Source organism: Monopterus albus, unplaced genomic scaffold (assembly GCF_001952655.1).
Source record: "Monopterus albus unplaced genomic scaffold, M_albus_1.0 scaffold186.1, whole genome shotgun sequence".
Classification (NCBI taxonomy): domain Eukaryota; kingdom Metazoa; phylum Chordata; class Actinopteri; order Synbranchiformes; family Synbranchidae; genus Monopterus; species Monopterus albus.
In genome coordinates, this window is record NW_018128066.1 from 2,996,602 (window position 1) to 3,008,676 (window position 12,075).

At 39.9% G+C, this 12,075-nt stretch overlaps 1 protein-coding gene across 1 annotated transcript in view; it reads right to left on the reverse strand.

Moving 5' to 3' along the window:
* Positions 1 to 12,075, reverse strand: part of LOC109969925 (NT-3 growth factor receptor-like) — a 205,316-nt gene that overhangs the window by 22,326 nt on the left and 170,915 nt on the right. Inside the window, exons 11-12 of the mRNA XM_020617153.1 lie at positions 10,469 to 10,641; positions 7,742 to 7,985 (exon numbers count right to left, since the gene is read on the reverse strand). Coding sequence (XP_020472809.1) covers positions 7,742 to 7,985; positions 10,469 to 10,641 — 417 coding nt within the window. The remainder of the gene's footprint in view (positions 1 to 7,741; positions 7,986 to 10,468; positions 10,642 to 12,075) is intronic.

The window sequence follows — 12,075 nt, forward strand, 5'->3', positions numbered from 1 at the left end:
TATGTGTTATCCTGTTGGTAACTACGTTTCATGTTCATGTCAAGGCCTCAAGTTTATGGACCGTTGTTTGATCTGCGCTCCTTTCGCAACATTGTGAACTGTTATTGCGCATTGTTTTGTTGTATCGGTTTTTGTGCCCTTCTCACGTTTAAAGGGGTTTTTTTGGTTTTTGGACTGCTTTTTGTGAATTGCTCCTCCTCTCAGAGCTTCAAGGCAATCCTGGGACAACGCCACCATCCTACGTCGCACTGCTCAGTTACCAGCGCTGCCTCATCGGGGAACCCACACACCGGACCCGGGATCTCTGGCACCAGTCTCCCCCTCCCTGGACTACTCCCTGGGCCTGCGGTGCACTCAGCTGTTCAGGTCCCCAGAGTGACTACCAGAAACAATCTATACTATACCTGCTGCTTGTTCTTACACTCTCTCTCTGTTCTTATTTAGCGAGCTACGCCTCTCATTCACCCCGGGAACAGTAGTCCAGTCAACTCAGTGTGCCCAGCTGCCCCAAGATCAGCGGACGAGACCAGCTCTGATTTGTTTGTTTTCGTGGAGCATTAAAGACGTTTTTCTTGTCTAGCCTGGATTCTAGTCTGCATTGTTACTGGGTCCAAAACCACTCTAAACACGACGTAACAAGAAACCTTGTCAGGGAAGCTCATCTGCATGCTCGTCGTCCTCATCGGGGTCTTGACCTGACTGCAGTGGGAAAATGCTGACATTTGAAGGCGTCTGGCACTTTGGAGAGGTGTTCTCTTCATGGATGAATCCCTGTTTTCACTGTACAGGGCAGATGGCAGACAGCGTGTATGGCGACGTGTAGGTGAGTGGTTTGCTGGTGTCAACGTTGTGGATTGAGTGGCCCATGGTGGCGGTGGGGTTATGGTATGGGCAGGAGTATGTTATGGACAATGAACACAGGTGCATTTTATTGATGGCATTTTGAATGCACAGAGATACCGTGATGAGATCCTGAGGCCCATTGTTGTGCCATTCATCCACGACAATCACCCCATGTTGCAGCATGATAATGCATGGTCCCATGTTGCAAGGATCTGTACAGAATTCCTGGAAGCTGAAAACATCCCAGTTCTTGCATGGCCAGCATACTCACTGGACATGTCACCCATTGAGCATGTTTGGGATGCTCTGGATCGGCATATACGACAACGCGTTCCAGTTCATGCCAATATCCAGCAACTTCACACAGCCATTGAAGAGGAGTGGACCAACATTCCACAGGCCACAGTCCAACAACCTGATCAACTCTATGCGAAGGAGATGTGCTGCACTGTGTGAGGCAAATAATGGTCACACCAGCTACTGACTGGTTTTCGGACCACCCCGGACCACCAATACAATAAAACTGCACATTTTAGCGTGACCTTTTATTGTGGCCAGCCTAAGGGACACCTGTGCAATAATCATGCTGTCTAATCAGCATCTTGATATGCCACACCTGTGAGGTGGATGGATTATCTCGGCAAAGGAGAAGTGCTCACTAACACAGATTTAGACAGATTTGTGAACAATATTTGAGAGAAACAGGCCTTTTGTGTACATAGAACAAGTTATAGATCTTTGAGTTCAGCTCATTAAAATGGGGGCAAACACAAAAGTGTTGCATTTATAATTTTGTTCAGTGTACATAACATACTGTAATGCAGTGGTTCTTAACCATATGTAAAAAATCTTTCCTTTTGTTGGGTTGAAATGATTTTGTGACCTCACACTCAGCCTCAGCCTCCAAGTCCACAAGAATACATCTCATTTCATTATACATTTCATTAGACTCTACTGCTGACTACATAAAATTAGCTTTGTTTTGTTTTCATTCACAAAAATTCACTACAGTCATCATAACAAGCACCATACTCTCTCCATTTCTGTTGGACTTTGTTGCACATAGAGCGTTGGTGTCTCATATGACCTTATCTCTGCGAGCTACCCTCTCTCCCTGTAACAGAGACACAGAGCACAGAGTACAGAATTAGGGCTTGCAGTCAGCTTTACTTTTGTCATTGTCACCTATTGTAAAATATCCTCAAACTGCTGAAATGTTTAAATTTCTCCACTGCCTAACAACCTACTCAATCACTTAACCTAATGTTGTCACATGGGACATCTTTTACAGGCATGAGTACAAGAGGATGGTATCAGACATGATACCTGATGGGGATCCATGCATCCCCAGTATCTATATCTCAAGACTGACTTGTAGCTTGTTAGTGTTGGTACTGACTGTGTAACTACATTTCAAATATGAAATTATTAGCAGTAAAGCCCCATGATGCTGTTAAAATATGCATTCTGAAACTGTGTACAGCTATCCTGGCTCAGTAAATTAGCATGTATGTTACATTATTTTAGAGGTTTGCTTGCAGCCTGAGGGTTTTTATTTATCAGTGTTTCAGTTTTAATGAATGTAATATTATCTGAATGTAAAGCAGGACGGTGCTGAGAAAAAGCACATTTGTCTAGTTTCCCTTTTTTGGGAAAATGAAGGCAACAACAAGTACAACTGGATTACCCTAATAGTTACCTTTAAAATTTGGGTAGTAGAAATGTTTCAAGGACAGTATTGGCATTTTTGAATGACTGACTAATAGCTATTTCTCCACTGGTTACCTGGCAACCTCACAAGACACTGTTCTTGCACATGAAATAGTAAGACACACTGGACAAGTTCCCACTTTAGGTTTGGACATACTGTAAGAGTTATATTAATCTTCTCATCTAACTGTCTGCAAGAGAGCAAATAAGCATATTTCCCAAAATGCTGAACTCATTCCAAAGAATGTGAAACTGCTTTTCTTGGACCCTCTAAAGCCACAAATGTCCTATGGGGACAACAGTAACATCTCCTTCATTTCTTAGATTTATTGCTTAATAAGATAGTAATCATGTAAGACAGGATTGCTAAGTTAGAAATAAAAACTCAAGGCCCAGGGGGAGAGGAAAAACAGACTTTTCCCCTCCTTTCATGCAGCAATAATAAATATGGTCTGTGTACCCATTAGCACCAAGCCACATTACTATTTTGAGAAGCTTGTGCTTGATAAATAAGAGGAACATCTTTTTGATCCTTTCATACTTGCAGCATAAACCTCGAGACCATTGTACTTCAAAGCAAAGCAAGGCTTCCTGGCAGACTCACAAAGAACCCTAAGTCCTTGCAACTGAGTTATTACATTGTAACATTGCTACAGTGTTTGACATTCATAAGTCCATGATTCAAAAATGCTGATTCAAGAATGGCTTTGAAACTATATTTTTTACTCAAACATTAAGAATAATTTTGGGTGCTCTTAATTGTTTAACCAAACATAACATGCTTTTTCTCAACACAAGTCTGCTTTACATTCACTTAATGTTAAAAATAATAAATAAGGAACGATAACTTGCCATAGCTAAGTGAAAACACTCAGGCTGCAAGCAAACCTCTGGAGAAAAGTCAGAGGAATTTTTAATATTTTGCATGAAAAAGGTAGAAACTGCAAGCTTCTACATCTTATCCTCTGACAGGAACCTATATGTCACTGTTCATAATTTTTCTCCTTCTCTCTAAGAACCACTATATTCCTGCAGCTTCCAGAAAACCAAGCTGAAAACTTTTCAAAACTTTTTCATTTTTCATTTCAACAGAAACTTCATTTCACACAACAAAAATACAATTAATTACTTTAATAAATCAGATAGTGGTTTTCTCATACTTCTGATTTGACTTAACCAATGAATATTGTTCAAATGTAACTGGGTATGACAAGAAAAATGACAGAAGGGTTTGTATATTCCAGCAACTGTCCCGATTTAAATAGAACATGCAATACGGAGAAACCTGTCATTACACTGTGACAAAATAATGCATGTCATCTAATAATAATGTTTGAAAGCTGCAGGTTGACAGAGCCCCTGCTTCAAAAAAAAAAAGTCTTCTTTTTACACCTTCATGCTTAGGCACATTTACAGTAGAGCTTTCATAGTGATACCTACCTCATCATGCATAATTCAGTGCTTCACTCTCTTGAAGTCAGGAAAACATTACCTGATATAGCATGAGGCAGTGGTATAAAACACACAGTACACAGCAGGCACGAGTGCTGCCAATGGCCTGCACAGGTTCTAAAGATGTCTATTTTGATATGACACAAAAGCATATTCAGTTCAGCTGGGGCAGTAGGATATGATGGATGTGATTTAGGACAATATTAATTTCTTTCTTGATGCTGTTCCCTCATGCTGCAAAGTGTCTTGGAAGTCCCAGAGGGCAATACTCATCAGTAAGACTAGTCAGTGATGGGAGGATTGCGTTCTTGGCAGGGCGCTGCTGTTTATAATCACTCAGCACAGGGAAAGTGCCCAATACTGTTAGAAGCACCTTATCTCTGGACCCTGTCAATATTCCTCTGTGTAGGCAGGCAGTGATGCTATCACAGCACACCAAACAGCAGCTTCACATGAGACACGCCACACATACATGAACTTAGATCGTCCCAACCTCAATATGACACTGGTCTCTCTATTACAAATCTTTTTTGGTCCTCTGCCTAAGTCAACACATTTGCAAGAACTACTGTTTTGTTCCTTTTTCACTGCTTTGTGTTAGTGTGTGTGTGTGAAATCATTAAAATATTCAACTGTCTAAAATTTTCTCAGTAAAGTCAACACTGAGGTTGATAGACAGAACCAGCACTGGAGTGAAAATGTTCCCTGAGACTGCCAAACTGCTCCCTAATACACTGTTACTATGGGTCCAATTAACTCTGTTCTTCACCTCTATTTATTTATTTAGTAATTACACAACTTGCTGGATACATAAACACACACATGTATTTTTGTTGTTGACATTTTTATCATGAATGCCTCTGGATTTTCTACTTATGTCCTAATTTGGGTCTGGTCACTTTCATTTAACTGTGGTCCCAGGGTCCTGACATTATCCTGCATTGGAATCCCACTTACAGTATGAATACTGCCTGTGTGGAGCACAGGTAATGAAGCTGGACCCTTGCAGTGGTAGGTTAGCAGTCCATGACACAGGCAATTGCATAATCTATGAGTATGGACATGTGAATATAATACAAAACCCTGATTAAACTGCATCTCGGTGCCCAGTTAGGTGTTATAGCTGTTTAAATGGTTTGCAGCTACTCTTTCTGTCTGTCTGTTAACAGAACAGTTCATTCCCAGGAGATGTATATTAGGCCCATAATTGTTCAGACAAGAACCATTGGCTGAACCACTTAATCTTCCAGCTGAGCAGTATCTACCTGCTAAATTAGCTGTGACTTGGTCTTCAGAGACAATTAGCAAAAACTGTTCTTTGGGCCAAAACAAGGAAAAACGAGGAGGTATCTTTTATTTTTCCCAGAGGCCCACCTAAACTGCCCAAGTTCACCCATAGTCATATTGCTTGTCACTGATCAGCTCTACTGCAGGGAAAGGCATTTGAACTATTAAACGATATAGACATTTTAGTATCATGCAAGTTAGCATTTACAAAAAAACCCCTGCAACATCTTCCCGGAGTAGACCTAGGTTTAAGATAAAAAAAAAGTAAGATAAAAATAAGTTTCACAGACTAGCTGCTGACTCCACATAGACAGCACCGGCCTGTGCCTGAATCTGTGTGAAGTGACTTGGTGCAGTGCGTGGTAAAATATATTACCTAACTGTTTTCCCACAGCAAACATCATGAAATGAAAGTCAGTCCATTCACAGTTAAATAAATGCACATGTAAAAGGAAAGTGCAATACCAAACCTAAATATACTGTATGTTTTGTACCTTTGGAGAACGTTTAGGATGACTGAACATTAAAACAATATTATCTGCAATAAACAACATTTCAGCTCTGCAAATATCACAATGTCACTATAGATGGGGATCACGCTACTTCAACATAAGCACTTATTGTCACTCAATAATTAGTATTGAATAAAGACCAGAACATAACAGATGTGGAATGATAACTGTGTAGATGACACACACAAAATCCATGGATGTATATGCCTATTACCAAGCCAGGGCAAGACATTTGCACAACATACATGGAAGATGCATAGCATAATAATCTGACATGATTACCTTGAAACTAGCCTACATACAGTAGAGCTGCCAGTGTCTAAACAATCCAATAATTCTTTTCAACAAAGAGCTTATAATGAGTAACTACTCCTGGCTGTAAGTAGAGTGTTTACATACCTTTGATGCTGAACTTACAGTAAGTTTTGAACATTATGTTCCAGAAGTGTAGCTGGAAAACATACAAGCCATTAAGCCCAACTCACAGAGCAACAGAAAGGTTTTTGATATTTTATTATTTAAATGTTTTTGCATAAGCAATATAAAATTCAGCTCAGCAGTGAAAGTCATTTTAGACTAAGACAATGTTAGAATTTATGTGTGAAATGTACAAATGTTTATGTTGTTTTAAACTTTAAGTTGGTCTTATCCACCAACACTGATTTTCTGCTGTGGCCAGAGATTTCTAAACAGAATTATGGATGACTTTTTAAAATAAAGCCTGGCTAATGATTATCTGTTTCCACTGAAGTGTCCTCACCTCACTGGCAACCTAACTCTTTGTCATCCACCGAGGGACAAAAGTTCACAGGTTTGGTCATACCGATACAAGTGAAACCAACACCAAACAACACAAAATTATTTTACACTTCAAACAAAAATATTCGGATCTTAAAAATATGTACATCACAAACGCTAAAAACATCTACCTCAAATCTCCTTACAATTTTTGTATGCGTGCAGAGGTGCTCACCCAGCAGACGAGCACTTCTTAACTGCTGGTGCAGCCCCCAGCAGTTTGACCTGGCCCAGCTGTCATGCTGGGAAAACAGAATCAGGCACACCTAAGACCTTTTCACAAGACCAGCCTATTTAAAGGAGCTGTGGATAAAAGAGTGAGCCTGAAGGGGTTAGAAGAAGGAGAGAGGATGAGAATGCTACCGTAAAAATGTACCGTAGACCCAGCCAGGGGGTCAGGGGAATGAACTCAGGACTGACTGGACCCCTGACCAAGACGGGCTCTGACTGATTGGACCCCTGAGGGTACCACGTGACCAACAATGACTGACTGGCGCTCTGACAGTCTTCTTATTTAATACTTTATCTATCCCATTGCAGGAGGAGTGATTCTGTTCTCTGTTTCCTAGCTACCAGATTACCTATTCAACTACTACTCTGTTCAGAATAATTGTAATATTAAATGATTACTTAAATTGGGATGATTTGTCCGAATCAATTTAGTTGGTATCACATTCTAGCCACGACACTAATTTTTAGGAGGTGGCGCTCAGGTTTTATTATTTTGAAGTAATTACAGACTAGTGGGAGCTATGAGGTGTGCAAAGCTAATCTAGAGGTACCCAAGATTAATCACTAAATGGCTGGAAATGAGCATGCCATGGGCTCTTTAAGGTTGTTCAGTTACTAATTCAAAAGTGTTGTGGACACCCAACTAAAATATCCTTTTTTGATGAGATTGCTGTTTCAAGCCTGTTTCAGATGCTTATGTGCCTTGTTTTTAACTCTACAAGAAAAAGCAAAGTGATGACTGACAACTGAAGGAAAGAAGAGTTGACTTGTTATTGAAAGATTTTAACTTTGCACACAGTGTTGGGACATAGCGACTATGGAAGAACTATGTGTGCCACAGGCGTGGCACTTACTGTAGCTAGAGTAGCACTCAACACTGAAGGAAAAATAAGATCCTGAAGTCTTACCCTGTAGTAGTCGCTGCTGTAGATGTCCCTGGACATGCCAAAGTCTCCAATCTTGACCAGCAGGCCATTGCCCACCAGACAATTGCGGGTTGCCAGATCTCTGTGAACAAAGTGCTGGGAGGCCAGGTAAACCATGCCTGAGGCAATCTGGGTGGTGATGTGCAGCATCTGGGAAAGGCCCAGCTCTCCGTTGGACTGCAGCGGCTGGCCATCGACTAGGATCATAGCATCTGGGCCATGGGCTCTGGGTTACAAAAAGGAATATTGACTGAGTAGATGATCTGATATTAATGCTGAAGTTCTCTTTCTGTTTCAAAGTGAGACTATAAAATTTGAGATAAACAGTAGCCACCGAGTGCAAAAGTGGCAATGACAGGATAATGAAATGTTTATATGTGACATGATAAAACATAGAGTACAGCTCACAGGTGAATAAGAGGTCAAAAAGTCCATAATCTGCAACGCCATAAGCTGCTGGTCATAGCGGATCAAGTAACTGTAGCAGAAAATCCCTGAATGTGCTGAATTAAGTGAGTGTGTATTTTATTGGTTATGAATTAAACTTTTCATTTGTTAAAAGATTGCTTTTCTTTTTTAAGTTTCATAGTCTTCCTTTAATTAAATGGATGTAGGAACCTTTTAATGCCTTTAATTCAGCAGGGCAGCCTATACTGCATAACCTCATTACCCGCTTAATAAGTAACCCAAAGCTCCTTACGGTACTAATAAACCCTTACCCTGACAGTACTGATGCCTTTTCCCACCTATTGAAGATAATTAGCATAATAAAGAGACTGTCTGAAATACTAAATTAATTCTAACCTCCATGCACCCAGGGAGCTTTAATTGCAACTGTTACTGTAACTGTCTATACTGTTTTTTTTATTAATTCTGTGACTGTTTTATGAGTCTGTGGTGGCTTTAAAATTTTAACCAAGGCTCAGGAATTTCATCATACAATAAGTCAACCATTTACCAGAACAAGTTGACTAAATAGGTTGAGAGTTCTTTTCCTGCTTAACATTTCTGGGCGACAATAAAGAACTCATTTCCTGTGAAGTTCCTGCTGTTCTCATCAACTTCTTGTCATTGTGATTACAGACCAGGCTCCATGCAGCGAGACTACAGCTCACTCTCTCTTAGGCTGTCTCTGTTTTTCTACCTTTCAATTTTAATGCGGCAGTGTTTTTTGCTTTAAGTGTTCATGTTTACTGAGGCAAGATTAGTACTACTTTTTCTTGTGTCTTTTTATCTCTCAACCTCACAAACATCTAGTAGTAACAGGATGAGTGCATATCGCCCTTTGTTTATCTGACGGTTGAGCTGGACCCATGCATCAGATCCTCTTTTCATTCCTATTGATTCCCTGCACAACTCATCTCCTAAATGTGACCAAGAGGACCAACAGACCAAAAATCTACCACGTCTTGCTTCCTGCATGAAAGAATTTCATCATTCACCACATTGCCTTTCATTTCAGGAATGATTTCCAAACAGAAAGTCTTCACATACTCTTGAATCCACATATACACACATTCACTCTCAATTGCAACAAGTTATTTTTTCACCTACTGCTCAAACTTCAAAATTGAGACAGACCACATACACACACATACACTGCTGCTGTCAACCTGAAATAGTACAGGTATAACCCAGACTCCTCCTGTCCTTATTGACATCGTGTCCATTGACGCTTCCCACTACCAAAGCACTTGCTGTACTGGCACTGTGTGGCTTTTGTTGAGGGTTATCAGAGGTCACTTCCCTTGCTACAGCCTGACATTATGGAACAAAAGCACTAAAGTATTAACCCAGAAAGTTGGCTGGGTATTGTATCAGAAGCAGAAATTTGATAAAGAATACAAAAATAGTTTTCTTGGACTTTTTACATTTACAGTGCATCAGTGAGTTAAAATGATTGATTGATTGATTTATTCTTTCAAACATGCAGAACAGAACAAATGACAGCAACACACACATAATTACACATATCCAACCAATGCTAATCCAAAATCAGTTTGCTTACACCTAGTACATGTTTGAATGGAGTAGGAAGAAGTCAGACTTATCCAGTCCTACCCCATGACATCATCTTATACAAAAAGTTTCATACATCATTGGCTGCAAGCAGTATCTCTACATAGATAAAACAGAGTGTTTCCTTAATGCCTTCTCGAATAAATCTTATTCTTGCATATATCTTGTATAACACATACATTTATATTTATATTTAAACTCCTCAATTCTAGTACTATTTTTCATGTCCACACTTAAATTATTCCATAATTTGACCCCACTTATAGAAATACAAAATCTTTTTTTGGTAGTACGTATAGCATGAACTTTTAAATTTAAGTGACCCCTTAAGTTATATCCCCCTTCCCTTTCACCAAATAACTGTTGGATTCCACCAGGTAATAAGTCGTTCCTGGCTTTATACATAAACACAGCAGTCTTATATTCCACCAAATCAAAGAATTTCAACAATTTAGACTGTATGAAAACTACATTTGTGTGATCCCTATACCCCATCTTGTGCACAACTCTTATCGCTCTCTTCTGTAATATGTACAATGGCTGAAGTGAACTCCTGTAAGTATTTCCTCCATGCACAGACACTTGCACTGTAATTGGGTTTTTCCACAGTAGTTTGCTACTGTCTGTTCACATGATGCATTTTTAATTTGCTCCTCCAGCACTAGCTTGAACCTTCAGTGAAAAACTAACCTGAGGAATTTGTTGAGGTCCCCATGCTTCATGTATTCGAATACCATGATGAGAGGGTCTCCGTCTACACACACTCCATAGAATTTAACAATGTGATCATGCTGCAGGTTGGTCAGCAGCTCTGCCTCCCTCTGGAAGTCCTTCCTTGCAGAGAGGTTGGGATCTTTCAGAGTCTGAAATTGGGAACACTAAGAAGTCAGATTTTCACAGTTGGCTGGCAAGTCCAAAGGCTCAGAACATGGAGGTCTGTTTTCCCCACCTTTGGAGAAATCAATAAATGTGCCCTTTACAGCCCGTAGTGTCCTATAGTCCATTGTGCCTGTTTTTAAGATCCTTCATTGTGTTCAACCCATTTGCTACTCCTCCTTATTCGTTTGACAGCTATGTTACACCCTGCAATCTTTCTCTTTCTCCTGGTTTTTTTGTTAGTGCAATTAGTCTGTTCAGTCCTTCAGTTTTAGCCATCATATCAGCATATTTCTACGGATGGTAATGCCAGTCTGGTCAGTCCTTTGGTCCAGACTGAATTATCTTGAAAATTATTGGATGGATTGCCTTGACATTTTGTAAAGATATATGTGGTCCCCAGAAGATGAATTGTACTGACTTGTTGACCTGACTTTCCTGTAGTGCCATGACCTTGAAAATTTGGGTTTCTAGGGACAAGGCTTGGCAGCTATTGGATGGATTACCATGAAATTTGGTACAGATATTTGAGACCCCCACAAAACTGCTTCTGGCACAAATTAGCAAGTTATGCTAATTTGCAGAACAAAGTGCAGAACAGATGCAGAACATGTTAAACAGTATATTATGAACACCAATAAGTTAGCATTGTCAGTGATAGCATGTTACAGCAAACATACTGAAGTCTGCATTTAACAGTCCTGTGTTTTAAGATACAGTATGGAACCTTTTCAATTGTTTTCTTTTTTTTTGTTGTTGAGATAAGCTTCAAAATGTAATGTGGAAAGGTGCTGTGGTAGCTTCCCATGACCCAGACTCACTGTACAGAGATATCAGCTTCCAAACATTTATGAGTCTTCTCTTTTAAGTGTTTGCTTAAAAGATGTTTACATTTACTATTTAAAGCCATTATTATGGCTGAATGGAACATACAGTAGGCTACACCAACAGTGATGATAAACGTAATTTTGTGGGTGGGGTGCTGTCTTCATGATCTCTTCTGAGGGGAGGCTCACTTCCCCACACTTTTAAAAATCCCTGCAGTAGATCAGCATCGAGCAGGAAGAGGAGGTGCTGGGCAGAGCACAGTGGATTGATTTGAAGGTTCATGCTAGAGCTACCTAAACTTACATATAGTAGCTTTAAGTACAGCCTCACAGAGCTGCTGTAGACTGTTAAAGCAGTTTTCCATTCAAATGTAGCATATACTTGGTAAAAGAAAATGCTGACCAAAGTGTTTTCCCTCCACTGCTGCTATGTGAATATTAGTTGAATGCATCAACATAAACCACTGTAAACTGTGCAACAAGGTGACACCAATAAAAGAGTCCCAGTCAAATTTGAGGCAGTAAAAACCTATTGAGTAAACGCAATGGAAATATGGCATTTCTATCTGGTTCATGTATTATTTTACAGAACAT